The sequence below is a fragment of the Diabrotica virgifera genome, chromosome 2, assembly GCF_917563875.1.
Source record: "Diabrotica virgifera virgifera chromosome 2, PGI_DIABVI_V3a".
NCBI classification, from domain to species: Eukaryota; Metazoa; Arthropoda; class Insecta; order Coleoptera; family Chrysomelidae; genus Diabrotica; species Diabrotica virgifera.
Window position 1 is genome coordinate 30,750,749 of NC_065444.1, and position 20,398 is coordinate 30,771,146.

General features: G+C 32.6%; 1 protein-coding gene across 3 annotated transcripts in view; it reads right to left on the reverse strand.

Annotated features, from left to right (window-relative positions):
- LOC126879484 (ubiquitin carboxyl-terminal hydrolase 32) overlaps positions 1–20,398 on the reverse strand; it is a 249,433-nt gene that overhangs the window by 58,834 nt on the left and 170,201 nt on the right. For 2 of the 3 annotated variants that reach the window (XM_050642523.1, XM_050642521.1), the window contains exons 7-13: positions 19,542–19,827; positions 13,295–13,434; positions 8,457–8,697; positions 5,032–5,405; positions 4,683–4,969; positions 4,419–4,607; positions 4,184–4,286 (exon numbers count right to left, since the gene is read on the reverse strand). In XM_050642523.1, the coding sequence (XP_050498480.1) occupies positions 4,184–4,286; positions 4,419–4,607; positions 4,683–4,969; positions 5,032–5,405; positions 8,457–8,697; positions 13,295–13,434; positions 19,542–19,827 (1,620 nt within the window). The remainder of the gene's footprint in view (positions 1–4,183; positions 4,287–4,418; positions 4,608–4,682; positions 4,970–5,031; positions 5,406–8,456; positions 8,698–13,294; positions 13,435–19,541; positions 19,828–20,398) is intronic. The other variant, XM_050642522.1, reaches the window with a different exon arrangement.

Sequence of the window (20,398 nt, forward strand, 5' to 3'; positions counted from 1 at the left end):
CGTAAAACAATTGTAAACCTCTAATTTTTGGATTTGAAAATAAGGGGGCAAATTTCGTTATAAACATTTAGAGCTGAAGCGGCCCTGTACATCCTATGAGTTTTTAACTTACATATTATTGTTGCTGAAGATGAAGCGAAGATTTATAAAAAAATAAAAAATTTCTACGACCAACTGAAGCCGAGATAATTTTTGGGTTTGAAAATAAGGGGGCAAATTTCGTTATAAACATTTAGAGCTGAGGCGGCCCTGTATATCCTATGAGTTTCTAACTTACAGATTATTGTTGCTAAAGACGAAACGAAGATTTATAAAAAAATTAAAATTTTCTACAACCAACTGAAGCCGAGATAATTGTTTTTTTTTTTCTTAAATCATAGTGCCTTTATTTATAATAATTAAGAATTTATTTTACAGTCATTGACCAAAGAAAGACTTATGTTATCTTAAAATAAAAATTATTATAAAATAGCATTACATTTAATTATTAAAAATTATTTTTTAAATCGGTGCTTTTGCAAGCGGCCGAATTTTGCAAATCGCCCGGCTCGCTTCAAATCCGCGCGCTCGGAAAATTTTTACGTAACTTGTATTAAATTTTGACAGAAAACAATTTAATAATATTACCATTATGATATACAGTCTATTTACCACTGTATTTGTTTTTCTTGATAAACTTTTATATGTGAAATCCAAAAAGAATAGTCACTACAAGAAGAAAAAATTTTATATTATATATTATAGTAAGAAGTAACATTATTATTATTATATTTATATAATAATGAAAAAATTAAAATATAGTTATAATATATTTCATATATATGTATCATTTTTGTAATATTATTTCTTCAGAAATGAAATTTCACATATAAAAGTTTATCAAGAAAAACAAATACAGTGGTAAATAGACTGTATATTATAATGGTAATATTATTAAATTGTTTTCCCTCCAAATTTAATACAAGCTACGTAAAAATTTTCCGACCGCGCGGATTTGAAGCGAGCCGGGCGATTTGCAAAATTCGGCCGCTCGTAAATGCACCGATTTTAAAAATAATTTTTAATAATTAAATGTAATTATATTTTATAATAATTTTTATTTTAAGATAATATAAGTCTTTCTTTAGTCAATGACTGTAAAATAATTTCTTAATTGTTATAAATAAAGGCACTACGACTTAAGAAAAAAAACAATTATCTCGGCTTCAGTTGGTTGTAGAAAATTTTTATTTTTTTTATAAATCTTCGATTTGTCTTCAGCAACAATAATCTGTAAGTTAGAAACTCATAGGATGTACAGGGCCGCTTCAGCTCTAAATGTTTATAACGAAATATGCCCCCTTATTTCCAAACCCAAAAATTATCTCGGCTTCAGTTGGTCGTAGAAATTTTTTATTTTTTTATAAATCTTTGTTTCATCTTTAGCAACAATAATCTGTAAGTTAAAAACTCATAGGATGTACAGGGCCGCTTCAGCTCTAAATGTTTATAACGAAATTTGCCCCCTTATTTTCAAACACAAAAATTAGAGGTTTAAAAATGTTTTACGCATTTATTTACATCAGAATATGAAAATATAACTCTTTAGAAGGAGATTAGATGTTTCACCAACTCTCTACGATTTTTTTTTCAAAAAGTTATAGCCTTCGACATTTGACCTCTTGGGATAAACAATTTATAATATCTAAGCAACAAATTCGTTAATCTGGCTTTACAATTTTTTTTTATGTTTGGAATTGAAAGATCTTTATTTTAAAGCTTTAAAAAATAAAAAAAATATTTGTACAATAAATAATACAATGGTAAAAAACGGTCATTTTGGACCTTTCGCAGGCTGTTTTGCAATAACCAATTAACCAAATTAAACTTACCGTACCTCAAATTGTAGGTTTTTTAATTTACTACAATTTTCTATTAAAAAGTTTTTCTCTAAAATCAATATCTTAAGCTGCAAAATTAAAAATTAATAAAAATTGCAAATTTAACAAATGAAAATCGCAATTAAAAAAAAAAAGCGCACAATATTTTTGGTTACATTTTAGTAGAAGTTATTCCTGGCATCGTCCTTTACAACACCTGATAGGTTTCAAAAATTCCTGAATTATATCCTGAAATCGACCTATTTTTCACCCACAGCCTGGGGTATTGCTATAAAATATTATACAAGGAAAAAATTTCAGGCAAACGCAGTCCAGGACGAAGAAGGACTTCATGGTTGAATAACTTGCGAGATTGGTTGAAGCATGCTATTTAGGGTGGCAGTGAATAAAATTAAGATAGATATGATAGTAACCAACGTTCTGAAAGGGCGCAAACTAGAATCTCTTCAGCATGTTATGAGGAATGAACAGATATATGCCTTAATTCTTTAGGGCAAGGTATTTGGAAAAAGGGGACCAGGGAGAAGAATATATTGGCTTCAGAAGCTAAAAAAGTTAAATATATCTACAACCGGACTATTCCGAATAGCAGCAAGCAAAGTTAGGATAGCCATGCTGATCTCCAACATCCGGAACAGATAGGCACCGTAAGAGGAAGAAGATGATTGTCGACGTGTTTTTTCTTTGTTTCGTTTGTTGGCCTTTATTTGGAACCTTTAGTCGCGTAATTACATATACTATTGTGTTTTCAATTTTATCAATCAAAGGCAAAATAAAAATTAAATTAAATTTTTTTTTAAATAACGCGGGCACATAAATTTGATACACCCTGTATATTGAGCTGTAAATATTTATTAGAATTTAGTTTGGATGTAAGTGGATTTCTCTTTTTAATGAGCTTTCCGATGAACCATTAAAGACTTTTGTGAATAATTAAAGTGAAAAGGACGATGTATTTAGATTTAAAATGGAAATAGATTGTTTATTACGAGAACTATAGAACCCACAGGTAGATGTAATTATCACTTTCTAGAAAAGGTGGTTTAAAAGAAAGTTTGGAATTTTAATATTTGTTTCAACCCGAGTGAATGTTGTAGAGTTTCCCCGAAAGTAATTAAGGATGGTCGGAATAATTTTGAAAACGACTGTTTGTTTGTCGAATGGAAAAGTCGATGTTTCTGATTCTTGGAAATGTGGAAGGGGAAAAGTGGATTGGATGATTGAGAGAGTTTGAAAAAGAAGTCATTATGTTTTTGGCATCGCTGAAGAGCAGTTCGACGTTTTCGTGGATAGATAGTTAGCAAGTACCAGTGGCTGTTTGATAGTGGAGAATAGTGTTGAAAAGTGGAACGAGAGACAGATCAAATTGAGACGAAATACCTCTTTGATTCTGTATTATTGTGAGAAGGAGAGCAGAGAATTTTTGGAGTTTTGTTTGAATCGAGTACGTGTCAAAAGAGGCCCGGCTTGTTGGAGAATTGGTGCTGGTATGCTGATAGTTTTGAAGCTGGAGAACGGAGAGGGCTTTGATGAGTAGCCTTTAACATAGTCAACGAGGGAGAGCTGTTTTGGGTCACGAGAAGACATCAGAGTGATTGAAGCAAAAGGTCAGTCAATTTATGTGAAAGATATTTTTATGTTCGGAAACAAAAATTTTGAGTAAAAAGCATATGAATTAAAATTCCAATATTTCTAAAAGTAAATAGGAAGTATAGCTGATCTTGCGAATACATAAATTTGTTTTGTTTAGTTTGTTTTACCAAAGTCATCGGGAACAAACCGATAAATTGTTTTTTTTTTAACTATAATAAATTTAAGTGGTAAAAATTTCATTCGGATATCTGTGTCCACAGGTTTTTTAGATTCGATAGATTTTAGAGTATTGATTTTGATAAATAAAAGACAATTCTGTATTTTTATTTTAATATTTTGCTTTATTTCTTTTCCCTATTTTATCCCGATTAGGATCAACTAAGAGATCCTGAACCCACGAGAGAAGATAAGTATAACGTGAGATAATTTAGTTTTTTTTTAATAGTATAAAAAGGCACCCTGAGATTTTTTATTCATTTTTATGTATGATTTGCGACAATTAAATAATTAATCAAATAATTAATAATTAATATAAAATTAATAAGAAGCAGATCATAACAATACATATTAGTATTCATTCATACAAGATTCTACAAGAAGGATACTTATCAAGTGTTTTGTTCAAATAATAACACAGAGCCAAATATTTTAAATCTTACGTAAAAACTATTATAAAAAATATGACACACTTAATATAATAAAATATTTACCTAAAACTTCACATAGTGTATAACTTTCCATCGGTAATGGCAAACTGAGTACGTTGAAAATGTCAAATCTTACTGATTCATGTCCGCATGTTTGACATGTCACCTAAAAAAAATAAAATTAACTTACTAACATAATAAATGACTATTAATTATTATAAATTGATTAATACACTAAGGAAAGTAGTAAAGAGGAGAAAACGAAAAGCAATACCATGAAAATTGGTGATAAGCATACCTTGCTCTTTAGTTGTCCATAAAAAAGATCAGTAATGATCGAGTGATCTCTAGACAAATGCTGCTCCCATGCCTCCTCCGCAACGATTTCATCCGGTCTACCGTTACTATCTTTCAATGCTGTGTACTGTTTAACAGCTACTCTATTTAAATCTTCATGAAGTGTGTCTAGAAGCCAAGCAAGGAGTTCCTAAAAAATAATGATATAAAGAATCTCACACAAAATATATATTTTAATATATTTTTAATAACTTTTAAAACAAACCTGTGAGTCATGTTGTCCACCATCTTGAAAGTACGGCGAATATTTGGTTACTAGGTACCTTAATTTCAAAGGGGCTACACTTCTGGTTGATCCTGCCCACAACTCTCTACAAAGCTCCGCATAACGTCTGGCAACAGCCCCTTTGGAACCGGATGGGTTTGTAATATTTAACTCTGACAACTGATTGTCTCTTCTGAAGTAGAGTGTCAAAGGCCTGGTGTTCGATACAGCTTGAAGAGCTGCGTTCATAAAACAAGTGTTGCCTAAGTTGTGAAGACCGGTAGCACCTGTAAAGTTATTACATAATATTATTTTTAAGTGAGCATGACTAGTTTAAATTCTAATTTACCTTCTGGAAGAAAAATAGTAGGTCTTCTTTCAACGCTAAGACCAACTTCATGTCCTCCTCCAGCCACTAGCTGTCCTAATTCTTCGGGCCAAGTTTGATCTTTATTTCTCACTTCAAGAAGTACTTGGTCCGCATCCATGATTCCCAGCTCTTCCAAAGTGGCGTTCTCGTCATCTAATAGGCTAGCAGCGTGCTCTCTAAGCCACCAAAGTCTGGCATCTTCCAATCGTAGGGTCAGACGATGACATAAGAAGTCAGTAACTTGTTGGACAGTAGCAAGTCGCGAAAATGCTGCTGTATGAGCAAGATAACGTCGAGTACTAGCGTTAACTGTTGATGTCAAGCCTGCAGTACTTAATGCTGCCGCACCATAACTAGAATATAATAAAATAATTTTTTAAGTACACTATTATGAAAAGCAAGTGCTAGGTTACATCGCACGCAAGCCCCTGCTGACAGATAACGTACAACAGAGCCAGTAACCGACAATTAAAGAACTGCGTGAAAGTTCATTTAATGACTATTTACTCCATCTGGAAACCATTAAAATTCAAAAGCAGAATCCTCCTGTACGTGACTCCAACAATCCTGCAGCTATATGGGCAAGAAGCGTTAAAGCAAAGTCTTCACTGTTTGGTGAATACTAAACCGTGATGTAGTAGATAATGAAATGTGAGACATCTATCACATATCCCAAACAACATAGCTGCTATCAAACAACTTTCTGTAAAGGAAATTCAAAAACATCTCCTAAACTTCCTACATTCAAAAAAATCTCCAAGGATCGTCAAAGTAACCTAAAAAATGTTAAAAGAACTGCATGCAGAGGAGTCATACCCATAATGTACATTTTCAATGCAATACTGAGACTAAACTACTGGTCTAAGCGACTTAAAACCGCAGAAATAATTTTAGTATTAAAGCAAGGGAAAAACCCAAACGAAGTTTTATCTTATCGGCCAATTAGCTTATTGTCTGGCTTGTCAAAAGTACTAATACTACAATGAATAAAATAAGGCCACTCAACAGTTCAGAAAATACACAGAATAACATAATAAAAAAATTTAGCAATAGAATAAAAGCAAAGGATGTTACCCAAGCCTTTGACAAGATTTGGCATGAAGGACTGTTGTACAAAATATCAAAAATCTTTCCACTCTCCTTCTATTGACTGCTCGAATCATATCTTCATGACTAGAGAGCGGAATATATGCAAAGTGCATATAGAGGCATATATTGCATATTTTCAGACAACAAACACAACATTGCATATTTAAGCTAAACACGATTTATTTTGCATATTTTAAAAATAAATCATATGTATAAAAGTTTAAAATTTTCCTCTCTTAGTTGGAATTTTAAAACTTCGATATGAACGAGCTCGTTATTTATCTATCTATCGCTCATTATTATCTATCTGGACTTTCCCATTTCTACCTGAATTTAACAATTATGGGTGTTCCCAGAAAAATATTATTTTATTAGCGTAGCAAGTCGTAGGTACCTACCTGCTTTTAAGGGTCTAATATTTATTTTGTCAGTTTCCGGCCAACATTTGTTTAAAGTAAACGTTGTATCGTATTTAGTGTTTTTGAAGTGATTGGTATATATTAAATTTAAATATGTCTACCATTCAAAAAAGTGCTTGGATAAAGTGTTTTCCCGAGTTAAAGCTAAGTGGAGACAAAGTATTTTGCAAGGCCTGTTCCAAAATCGTAAGTTACATTCATTTTCACATTTCATTTTTTAAATGAGGAATTTTTAAAGGAATTTACAATTAAGTGATTCGGTTAATCTTGTTAACACTTTTTCTGCTCATTGTCAAAAAATTCCCGGAAATACAGGGATTACAATTAGAAATAAATTAAAAAATGTTTTAGAAAAAATGAGGGCTTCGATTGTTTGAGGAAAGTTGTACGTATTTTTGAAGGCAACTTTTCTGAAGATCTTACGACTTGGCAAATTAGTTTACTGCCTAAATTAAAATATTGTCCTATAACATCAGTAGATGTAGAACGAACTTTTTCTGTGTCCAAACACGTTTTAGTGATAGAAGGCAAAAGTTGCTAGTTGAAAATTTTGAAAAATATTTGATTATAAATTCATACTATAATTTAGATTCCTAATTTAATTATAATATCAGTTTTTGTGTGTCATTTCATTTGTTTTTATGTGAAAAATAAATATGTATTAAACATAAATGTAGGTTGAATTTTTTAAACATAAATGTTTATATTTAATATATTGTTTTATTTTTGAGTATTTTTAATATGCATTTGCATATTTAGACAAATTTAGAAAAATACCTGCATATTTGTAGTAAAAGTAATGCATATATATGCGCATATTTTGGTAATGTTGTGTTGCATATATTCCGCTCTCTATTCATGACAGACAGTTTTCATATCTTCATTGCAAAAGTGAATGATGAATATTGACAGAATAGTGAATATTCACATTTAGAAGGAGGTGTTAAGGATTTCATGGGTAGATAGGAATAGGCAGAAAGAGGTAAGTTGAAAACACAACAAAAGAAAAGAAATTGCAATATGGCAATCGGACATGTGATGAGAGGCGAAAGATATAACATCTTAAGACTCACAATTCAAGGAAATATAGAGGTAGAAAAAGCGTAGGAAGGAGACGCGTTTCCTGGTTGAAGAACCTGAGGGAATGGTTTGGTTGCAGCTCAAGGCAACTGTTCAGAGCAGCTGCCTCGAAGGTCAAAATAGCCATGATGATTGCCAACCTTCATCGCGGAGATGGCACTTAAAGAAGATAAAGAATATTCACAAATATGTCCAATCAAGACCGGAGTCCCACAAGGCAGTGTCCTGGGTCCCTTTCTATAAATATGTATTATTCACATCATATATTTCTACCTCTCCACACATTGTTGTAGAAACCTTTGTGGACGACACCATCATCTTAGCAATTCACCAAGATCCAGTAGAACCTTCCAACATCCTACAAAATGGCTTAGTAAATCTAGAAAATTAGGTAAAAAAATGGAAAATCAAAATAAATGGAGCTAAATCCATTCACGTCGGCTTTACTACAATAAAAGATCTACACAGAAAAAATACTACATAATATGATCACAAACGCACCTTGGTTCGTGTCAAATGTAACAATACATCAAGATCTGAAGGTTCCATTCATCGCAGATGGTGGAGAATTAAAAAAGGTACAAGAAACACCACGAAAAAATGGAAACCTACCCCAACGCAGTTTTACAGCAGCTAGTACAATAACTAATTGCCCGAAGGTTAAAGAGATTATGGCCAGCTGATACGAAGACAAAAACAGGACTCCATATCTGGAAGAAATCTCTTCACGTCAATGAGGAGCCCAGCTCCCAAGTCAGCATTTTAACTTATAGAATGTATTCTGATTGTTATTACGATAATTTAATCAACACTCACCCTCCCACAACACTACTCCACGAAGCCGTGCTTATTCTTTGTTGAGCAAGATGTCGAAGGATTTTTAAATTTACTGGGTATAATTCTAATTCTACTTCAGTTCGTCCGGGCGGTAAAATAACTTGTCTAGGAAGTGGCACCGGGCCCCCATACCACATCGCCAGTGCTTTCCATAATGATTCAGGCACTAATTCAAAGTCTCTATGTTGTACCAAAGGCATATCTCGTTTAAGTCTGCCTCCTGAAAACATAACTTTTAAAAAGGGTTTTTAACTAATAGGTGATTCATTTAGAGGTTTTTTTTTGTGGAGATTTGATGGGGATCGTGCAGGGTTGTTTTGTTTTAAACATTTTGTTTTAAAAAACTGTTTTAAACATGTGTATATGTTTAAAACAGTTTTTGTTTACGTACACTAATATTGTAGAGGGAGCCAAAGTCGAGGCCTCGAAAAAAAGTAGTTCCGATGGCGGACAGTTAATCTCAGGATTGGGATTTCTGAAATAAAAAAATCGTACAGCATTTGAAAAAGGATGGTATCTTACGTGCCAATTTACCACCGTTCGTGAAAAATTCCACAAAAAAAAGATTTTACGGAAATTTGAAAAAAATTTGTGAAAAAATCGCCTGTTTTTCTTCAGTTTTTCATGGTTAAAAAATATTTTTTAATTTTTGGTCAAATTGTGGTAAATTGTCACGTAAGAAACCTTCCTTTTTCAAATGCAGTACGATTTTTTTGTTTCAGATATCCCAATCCTGAGTATATAACTTACAGTAGGCGCTATTGCAGTAGCCAACTTGTAATGCGACTTTATAAATAGTAAATACTCTGGGGTTCCCCAGGCAATAGCTCCAATTGCAATTCATTTTCTTATCTATTTCTATGTTAAAATCAAAGATATTAATATTATGTTTAGGAAAATATGATTTAAACAATGTTTTTCAAGGTTTCATTTGTTTAAAACATAACATTTAAAATAACAAACGTATGTTTAAAACAAAAAAAATGTTTAAAATAAAAAAACATGTGTTTTAAACGTGTTTTATTTGTTTAAAACATACAATTTAAAAACAAAATAAAACATGTTTAAAACAAAAAAACGTTTAAAACAAAAAAAAACATGTCTGTGCTGTGTATAAAAACATGTTTTTTTTTCAACACTGGGATCGTGTATGAATCGTATCACCTGACGTCGCATTTTTGTTCAGTATTGTTTGACATTTCATCATGGAAAGAAACATCATGGCACGCAATCTAGAAATTATTCAGCTGTATTACGAAAATGGGTGTTCTACGAGGAATATGTTTCGCGCGCTTAGAACAACTTATGGTCCAGATAATCTGCCTACCGAACGCACAATTCGCTATACCATCAGTAAGTTTAAAACCCAATTTCAATTATTGTATAACAAATGACCAAATAGACCACATTCAGCTCGTACTGAAGAAAGTATAGCACCGGTAGCGGATAGTGTACGCGAAAATAATGAAGAATCGATTCGTCGCCGTTTTCATCAGCTGGTGCTTGTCGTATGCAACAACTTAACGGATTTTACGTAAGGATCTTGGTTTAAAAGCATACAAAATTCAATTAGTGCAAGATCTGAAGCCGACCGACATACATTCCGAGTCGTCACCCTTTCAGTCGACGAGTTCTTGATAAGTCTGCAGAAGATCCACTGCTTTCGAAAAAAAAAAAAAAAAAAAAAAAAAAAAAAAAAAATGTTCACCGATGTTTTGACTTACTGCGTACGTGAAAACAAAACGCCCGTATTTGGGATGATGAGAAACCCGAAGAGGTTGCCATTACATCCAGAAAAAACAACTATTTGGTATGGTTTATGAACCGGCGGAATCTCGGTACATATTTCTTTAAAAAAGAGGCCCGCCAGAATGTTACTGCGAATGGCGACTGTTATCGCGCCAAGATAACGGACAATTTGGTGCCTGAAATTGAAGCTCGTGGTCTCGACGACATTTGGTTCCAACAAGATTGCGCCACATGCCATAGAGCCCGTGAAAGCATGGCTTTACTGCGAGAACGATTCTTTAACAATGTCACGTTTCGGACCAGACAATTGTGACATCACACTTGTAGACTTTTTCCATTGGCGCTAGCTAAAGTCCAAAGTCTACATGAATAAACCGGCTACGATTGAAGCATTGGAGGCCAATATTACTCGACTCATTGGTCAAATATCAATCGAAATGATCCAACGCTTCATCGAGAATTGAAACTTCAGAATGGACCATCTTAATCGCAGTCACGGCCATTATTTAAAATAAATTATATTTAACCTTCCGATGACCAACCTTTTTTTGTTACACGGATGACCAACAGGTAGTGTTGGAAAATTCTCGAGAATGAAAAATCGGAGAATATTCCCGAGAATATTCTCGAGAATATTCTCGATATGGAAAATTTTCTGAGAATGAACCTTATGACGTTGAGTAGGGAGCCGCGGAAGATAAAAACAAAGAAAAAACTTGTTATGGAACTTTGGGGACCTCACCGTCTTGTTTAGTATTATTCTTATTTTATTATTCTTATCTTATTGTTATTGTTATTAAATTTTTGTAGATCGCTTATGAACACACCTATGATGTTAAGCTTACCTTAGCTTAGTACCATCTCTTTATTTCAGTAGATAAATTACCTGTCAACAGCTATTGAACTAATTTTTCTTCGTTATTGATATTTTATGGACTTACGGTCTTTAAATATTTAATCTTCTTGATATAGTATTCATGTTGTGACTGGCTGATTGACATAAAGTCCATGCCATAACAAAAAAAACCTTATGACGCGCTTATGGACATTGTTAAAGATGAAATAGGCTATTAAAAATCATTAAATTATATACAAAATTATGAGACGAAACAACAGAAATATTCAATTCTTTATATATAAGAAAATACAAAAACAACAGAAAACAAAATTTATTTGTCAAAAAAATGAAATTTTCTTAACAGCAAATACTGGATGTGGTGAGCTAATCTGAAAAAAAATGAGGCCTCAGATTCAGAATCTATTTCTATCATTAGCTCATCCTGGTCATCTACATTCTGCATTTCAATGTACTGATGAGAAGTTGTGGGATTTTATTTTTCACTAGTCGCCAGCTCAGTCATGGATTGGTCTACGTTTAACAATTATGAATTGTGAGCAATAAAAGTTACCTTATCAGCCCGTTCACCAGTAAGCCGGTTTCTTTTAAAGGAATGGATAAAACCATAAGTACTGAACTTCTTTCAGTCGATGCACTGGATGAAGGCATGCTTACCGCCATTGGACGAATCTAACAACTGTGTTGGCTAAAAAGCAGTTGATGAATGTTTCTGTTGATCCTTTTCAAATAATTGTCTCGCTCCCACTGGACATTTAACACATTTTACTAAATTTTTTGTCATTCTTGTTGCATTTTTCAAGTATTGATTATCACAAAATTTGCAAAAGTACTTGTGTTACATTGTACACTTTTAATTTTACAGTAATTCCATATATTCCTTTTAAAGCGAGCACCACACTCGGGAAGTTACTTGGAGAAAGTTCACCGAAGTCCGAAGTGCCCGTTACTACACACTCGTTCTACTTCGCGAGGAACACATTCACGCCAGGAGATAAGGACTTCGGTTCCTTGTTCCTTTGACTTGGTCTCAAAAACCGCCACAGAATGCAAGTAGGCCGAGGCGCAGCAAAGTCGCATGAACAACCTGTCTACACTCTCGTACTAGCTAAACTTCGATCGACTTCGCGAGTAGTATAGTGAGCGTTTTAGGTTTTTTAGTAAATTATGCTTTACTTCAATCCATTTTAAATATTTGCACGTTAATATAGCACCAAAACAATAAATACTGACACTGTAAACACCCCAGCTAGTGGTTCATGAGATTCCCCAGCTCCGGCTACTTAGATTTTCCGGGATTTGATCTAAAATCGCGTGAAAGCGAAAAAGCATTTCATGAGCGGAGCGGCAAGTAGGTGTTTGAGCTTCAAGAATAATAATGTTTGGGATGCAAAAAATATACGAGGTGAATTGGCAAAAACAATATAGAAAATTCTCGAAAATAATTTTCTGCCCGAGAATATTCTCGCTGAGAATTTTCTGGCCGAGAATATTCTCTTCTTACATCACTACCAACGGGGGTAAAAAATGACCTCAGGTCAAAAATGACCTGGAATGAATGTTTTCAGCATTTAAATCTTCATCTAATAATACATCCTCGTTTTCCGATACTATTTCATCTTCTATAATATTCTATATCATCATAAAAATCGCTAGCAGTAACAATTTTCTGTAACTCAGCCTCAGTAAGATATTTGCGGGCCACATCTTATATGTACACAAAATACTAAGAAACTATAATAATATACGCTAGGAAATAATATAATGACTAACTGCAGCAGACAGGAATGTCATGATTCGTACATATCAGGCACCACAGTCTAAAAATAGATTTTGATAACGCGCAGTGTAAAACTACTTGGAATTCCACATAATAGACGGTATTTTACTAAACATCAACTTCAGAATATATTTGTTATTCGTAAAATATATGGAATTTTTTTTATTTCAAAATATGAGGATATCTAGAATGATATTAAAGTCAAATAAAAAAATAATGAGTTAAAAATTGAAAATACGGGGTCCAAATTTACCCCCCTTGGTCATCCGAAGGTTAAGAAGTAATTGTAAAGAATCGTTCTTTTGTAAGATAATAAAGATTTTAAAATAAATTTCTTTTTTTTTTTCATTGTATCTTCTTTTTCAAAAAGTACCTCTAAATGAATCATCCATTATTATATTCCTTTAAAAAATGTTATGTGCTTAAACTTACCCTCTCCTGTAAGTGTTTGAACCTTACACATGGGTTCGGCTATTAAACTGGAATTGTCTATGGGTCCTGGTTGGCCTATGCTCCTCTTAGGGCCTGTTCCTGAACTGCTAGAGACTCCAGAGCTAGAAGAAATACTGCACCTACAAGATTTTTATGTGACATAAAAAATATGAATGTAATGACAAGACTGATGAATAAGCTAAAAAATAATGTTAATTTAATTTCATTTCAATTTGCCTATATTGGGACATATACAGGGTGTTTGGTAAAGGATGGGCCATAGCCTCAGATTCCTGAGGTTAAAATAGGTCGATTTAAGCTAACTTACCTTAGTACGAAAATTGATATTAACCGAAATACAGGGTGTCAAAGTTAAACTGTTATTTTATTTATTCTTGAATATTTCCTAACAGGCATGGGATAATAACACAAAATTTGGTAAGCGGGAGTTTTATGGGACGAGAAATCTAAATTCGCCACCAAAGATGATGCATTACCCAGAGGGCGCCACATACGTCTTTCAGCGCTCATTTAATACGCTCAATTTTTTTTATCCTCCACTCTACATACTTTTTGAATCAAAATTTTTATTCTTTTATTATTTTTACTTAAAAAATATATACTCGACCGTTTTAGAGATAAACGCATTTTAAATCTGCGAGGCAACATAATTTTTTGCATATCATTGTAGTTACACCCGAAAAATAACTTAAAACCATAAAAATTTACAAAAATGTATCGCAAATATCTTCAAATGGAATTTGCGATGAAATGACATAAATATGAGAACTGGCACAACTATTATGGTTTCAAGTTTATTTTTCGAGTCTAACTACAATGATATGCAAAAAATTATGTTGTATCGCAGATTTGTTGTTGTTTATTTGGGTTTATATGACTGCGGACACTAAATCCATTCGCCAATTTTACTATTTTTTATTTTATTAGTCATTTTTTCGTATCTTATCCTAAAACTAATACTAATATTAATCTCTAATAAACAATTCTACTAATAAATAATTATTTTTGTATTTTTTTTAATAATTTTTTATATTAACCCTAGGATGCATAACATGAGTCTACGAGACTCGAGCGTAAATTTACATCTTCGTAAAATGTGATTAAATCCATACCAATCATTGCCGATTTAGGAATTCGTTTTTGATATGTATGACTGTTTGTTAGTGTATAAAAATTTAAATAGTATGCACAAAAAAACTAAAAAAAAATAATTTTCATTCATACATCCATAATGCATACCATGAGTCCGGGAGACTCTTATCGAATTAGTGGTCAAAGGTTTGTCGTGAATCACCGCGATCCTTCGGTACTATTTCATTACGCATATTTATCTATTGCCTAATAAACTGTAAAGCTAAGAAAAAGGAATTTAGTCACGTTTTGAAGTGTCAAAGTATTAGCGTTATTACGTTGTCTCCTTTCATAGTTTATATTTTGTGTTATTCGCATCATTATTCAAGTAAGTGCACTAATTTTGGATCAGTTGATTACTTAGTCAATAGTTTCATCCACAATTTTATTTTTATAAAAAAGTAAAATATATTTTTATAAGTGAGGTAGTAGAAAATTGGTAATAAATATTGATAAATATTTTTTGGGCTCACTTCTTAGAAAAATAATTTTATATAACGAGTGCTCTTTTGCGATAGACTCCTGTGTTTTTGTTTTTACAGATATCAAAACAGAAGTAGTATACAAAAATTCATTCACACATTTCATCAAAAAAGGAAAATCACGTTATATAACGAGTGCTCTTTCGCGACAGACTTCTGTGTTTTTGTTTTTACAGATTATCAAAACAGAAGTAGTATACAAAATTGTATTTTCAAATGCAAAAAGTTTGCTTTCAAGTAAAATACTCTATATTTTCAGGCCAGCATTATGGCATCCTCGAGTAGAAAAAGATCCGTTCACTCCAACGATAATAGTTATGAGGAAATCTTACGTACGTGGTACGAGGTACGAGGAGGGTGACAACGATTCATAACTAGTGAAAGTGAAGTATCGGAAGCTGATCAAGAATACGAGCAGCCTGCAGTATACAAAGATAGTTCAGACGAGTATTTCGAAAATTCTTCGAGTAGTGATGATATGAACTTGAATCAAAATAATTCTGAAACAGCAGGTACATCATTTATTAGCAGAAACAATTTTGAATGGAGATCCACGCCTCCTTTGCAAGGAAGAACAAAAATTTACAATCTATATCGTTTCACGGCGGGACCGAAAGTAAGAAACGAAATGTTATCTCCGAAAAATGCTTGGGATAAATTTGTGACTGCTGAAATGGTTGAAGAAATAATAATATGTTCCAATACAGAAGCCAACCGAATATTGGAGGCCAAGGGAAAGATATGGCCAAAAATTGAAAAAGACGAAATGAACGCCTTTTTTGGCCTGCTGTTACTGGCTGGTGTCGAGAAGAACTGGGATACTCCTGTCAGAGAGTTGTTCTTAGATAAATCATCAAATCCACTGTATAAAGCTACAATGGCAGTAAATCGTTTTGAAAATATAAGACGATTCATATGATTTGACGACCGACGAACACGTTCAACTAGGTTGGAAACTGACAAATTTACTTATGTCCGGTATGTATGGGAGTTGTTTGTGAAACAGTGCCGAACAGTTATGGTAACAGAATTGGATGTAACCATTGACGAACAGTTACTTGCATTTAGAGGTCGTTGTAATTTTATTCAATACATGCCATCGAAACCTGCAAAATACGGCATTAAATTTTTTGGCTTTGTGAAAGTGAAACAGGATATGCAGTTGATGGGCAGATATACTTAGGTCGTCAACCTGGTGAAAATATTCAACAAAATGTAGGGGAAAATGTTGTAAGGTCCTTGAACGCTTCCATAAAAAATTCTGGTCGCAACTTGACAATTGACAGCTATTTTACTAGCATCCCTTTAGCACAGCATTTACTGTAAGGAATAACTTGTGTTGAGACATTACGAAAAAATAAGGAGATCCCCTACGAATTTCAAGCTTCAAAAGAAAGATGCGTTTTTTCCTCTATTTTGGATTCAATGATAATTTGACTTTGCTAAGTTACGTGCCAAAGAAAATAAAGCTGTCATTCTTCCTAGTTCAACGCACCACGATCAATCTGTAGATATTGAGAGTCAAGTAAAGAAGCCCGAAATTATCAAATTTTACAACCAAACAAAAGGTGGGGTTGATAAAATGGACCAGATGATCGGTAACTACACGGTAAAGCGTCAACCTAGACGTTGGCCTCTTGTCGTTTGGTACAATATTATGGATGTAGCAGCTCTTAACGCGTTTCTCCTTTATACAAATCAAAATAAAAATTTTGCTGAAGGAAAAAGAAATAAAAGACGATACTTTCTCAAAGATTTAAAAAATGAGTTAGTTTTACCATTTAAGAAAAGAAGGGCTAGAAACCCTAAACTTACAAACACAATCCGAAGACATATGGGTAATTTTATCGAGTTTCCTCAAGAAAATTTAGGGATAGATTTGGCTCATAGAAAGAAAAGGAGATGTTCCGAGTGCCCTTCATACATTGCAAGAATGAGCACACAAATTTGTTAGAAGTGTAAGTGTCCAATTTGCAAAGAACACAGTGTTTTAATATGCAAGAATTGTATTGAGTAGTTCCTTACCAGGTATTTATTATTTGTTTATGCTTATATTATTATAAATAAAGAAATATTAAATAAATATTTGACAACAACTAAAGAAAATATATATTTTAGTACTTTATTTACAAAGCGAGTCTGCGAGACTCATGTTATGCCATAACGTAGAAAAATTTGCGTATGCATCCTAGGGTTAAATTTTTTTTTATTTATTTTTTTCTAAATGATGTTCTCAGAGTTCCACAGTAAAAACTGCAACATTCTTCTTTTCTTCTTTAGCCCTCTACTTCATTCGAAAGCTTTTTACTATGGACTGTCCAAGTTCGTCATTCATTTTTTTTATTATATATTTTTTTTATTATATATTTTTTTCTATTATTTTTTTTTATATTTTTTTTGTACTTTTTTTTTCTCTTTTTTTATTTTTTTTTTCTTTTATTTTTCTTTTTTTTTTCTTTTTTTATTTATTTTTTTTCCTTTCTTTTTTCTTTTAATATATAACAATTTACAAGAAATACTTAAACTATATTTTACAATTACAACTTAAGCTTAATATCTAAAACATGTTTATACAATAGTCGATATACCAACTCATTATTTTCTAATGTTAATAAATAATTTAAATTAATGGGATGGTGGACATCAGTCAAAGAATACAGTGAATTTAAAAACATATTAACTTTATTAGAAATAAGAGAACAAGTCAAAATTTTGTGTTGTAGGTTACCAAACTGACCACAAATACATTGAGGGCTATCAGCTATATTAAGTTTAAATATATATGAAGGTGTAAGACAGTGGTCAAATCTCATTCTGCATATGGTTCTTGTCATATCCTTTGTCGACTCCATTTTAGAAAACCAAGGTTTATCTGTGATATAGTTTCTGATTGATCTGTAGTGATTTCCTGTATTTATGTTCTCATCAATATACCTTTCTTTCCATTCTTTCTTAAGCTCCTTGAATAAATCTGATTCAATATCTCCAGACGTACAAAGATAATGTGTTAATACTCCTTTTGTCACCGCGTTTTTAGCCAATTCATCTACCATTTCATTTCCAGTTATTCCACAGTGGCTTTTAACCCATGCTAACTTAACAGACTTTCCTTGTTGCTGAAGTTCTTTAATTTTATTTATTATATATAATTCAATGTAGTTCACTTTTGATTTAGCATTTATAGCACTAATTTTACTTAGAGAACTTTTATTGTCACTATAAATTATAAACTTTGAATGATTTATATTAGATAAATATTTTAGTGCTTCCATTATCGCAGATTTAAAATGCGTTTATCTCGAAAACAGTTAAGTTTAGCGATATGAATGTAGTATACCTTTTTTAAGTAAAAATAAGAGAATCAAAATTTTGATTCAAAAAGTATGTAGAGTGGAGGATAAAAAAAATGAACGTATTAAATGAGCGCTGAAAGACATATGTGGCGCCCTCTGGGTAATAGATCATTTTTGGTGGCGAATTTAGATTTCACATCCCAAAAAACCTCCGCGTACCAAATTTCGTGATGTTATCCCATGCCTGTCAGGAAATATTAAAGAATAAATAAAATAAAAGTTTAACTTTGACACCCTGTATTTCGGTTATTATCAACTTTTGTACTAAGGTAAGTTAGCTTAAATCGACCTATTTTAACCTCAAGAATCTAAGGTTAAGCTATGGCCCATTCTTTACCAAACACCCTGTATATGTATATGTATAGCGAGAAATAATTCAGATCTCCGAAATAAATGACTCAATAATATAATAATAACAGTAATTAACCATTGTGTTTTAGTCCCAAAATAAATACAATATTTGATGAGCTATGTGATGAGCCCCAATGTAGGACGAAACGTCATAATTTTGTGACCAGAGCACAAACTCTTAAAAAAAGGCGTTTAAAATGGTGATGCAGGTTGAAATATGAAGAAGATAGGAAAGAACAAATAAAGAAACATGTTTGTTCATCAATGAATATACAGGGTGATTCATTCAGAATGTCCAATCTCTGAGTTGTAGATTCTAGGCATCTCAGCAAGGATAGCTACGGAGAATAGAGCATTATACTCCCTATCATCATTATTAGGATCTAAGCTGCTAAAAAGAAAATCTAGATAAAAAGACTACATGTCAATGATTCGTCCACTTGTTACATATGGAAGCGGGATATAAATAAGCTGCTGGTATTTGAAAGGAAGATTCTCAAATTGATATTTGGCCCTCAAAGATATGAACTGTTAAGAGAGTGGAGAAGGCGCAATGCTAGATTGGTGACTCTGTATGGTACAGAAAACATCGTCAGACATATAAAAGCTAACCGGATAAGATGGGAAGGACATGTGGTAAGATCAGAGGAAGACAGAGTGTTAAAGACAGTATTTTAGAGGAAACCAGATGGTATAAGATCAGTAGGTCGTCCCAGAAAAAGATGGAAGGATGATGTTGAAGCTGATTTATCTAGGAATTGTGGTACAATAATGGGAAATGGAAGCGCAAGATAAGAGAGCAGCAAGAGACAACTGAAAGATTTAATATTCTTAATGAAACACCCTGAATGTAATTCGAAGATGAAATATAGATTTTAATTTTTCATTTGAAAATCAGATCTTACTCACCTGTCACCCCCTCTAGTCAGTAGATCTCCCATAGATTCCATACTATTAGAATTAAAATCGTTAGAAGTAGATGTATAGTCTGTAGTATTGCTAATAAGACTCTCGTCGCACGCTATTCCTTCTTCTATCGGTAATCTACTTTCATTGCGGCAATTACATATATCGAGATTAGTTCTAGGAGCAGCTGTGTAGTTCATCCATTGATTCCACCAGTCTGAGGAAATCAGGTACCAGAATTGACCTACGTGGTAACCTCTGCGTTGTTCTCTTTCTAGCCATCCCATGACTAAAAGCCGTAACAAAAAAATTAGATTAGTAGAGAACAAAAAAATTAGATTAGTATAGCATAAGACAAAAGGTCCATCTGCACCGATCTGTTTAATGGATAAAAATTATTGGATGTGTAATTTAGTATGTTAACAATTATAAAAAACAAGGGGTAGAGAACAAAAGATGACGATTTTCAAGGGTCAAAAACATAAGCAAAAAATATTATTTTTGTAATTATCAAGTACCTAAATTCAACTTTAAACCTTCTTCTACCAGGTCCCGATAAGAATTTTTGCCATCTTTTATTCAAAAAATATTGTTTTAATTGTTAATGATGAAGGTTCCTTATGGGAAGACGGACGCATTAACAACTAAAAAACAATGTTTTAAAATGAAATAAGTCCAAAATACCTATCAACAACTGATAGAATAACGTTTGAACTTGAATTTAGGTACTTCATAATTTCAAAAATGATATTGTTTACTTGTTTTTGAGCCTTAAAAATCATCATCTTTCGTTCTATTTTCCGTTTTAAATTAACTCGAAAACGATCAACTTAAAAAGAAAAATTACAAAAGATCTTTTT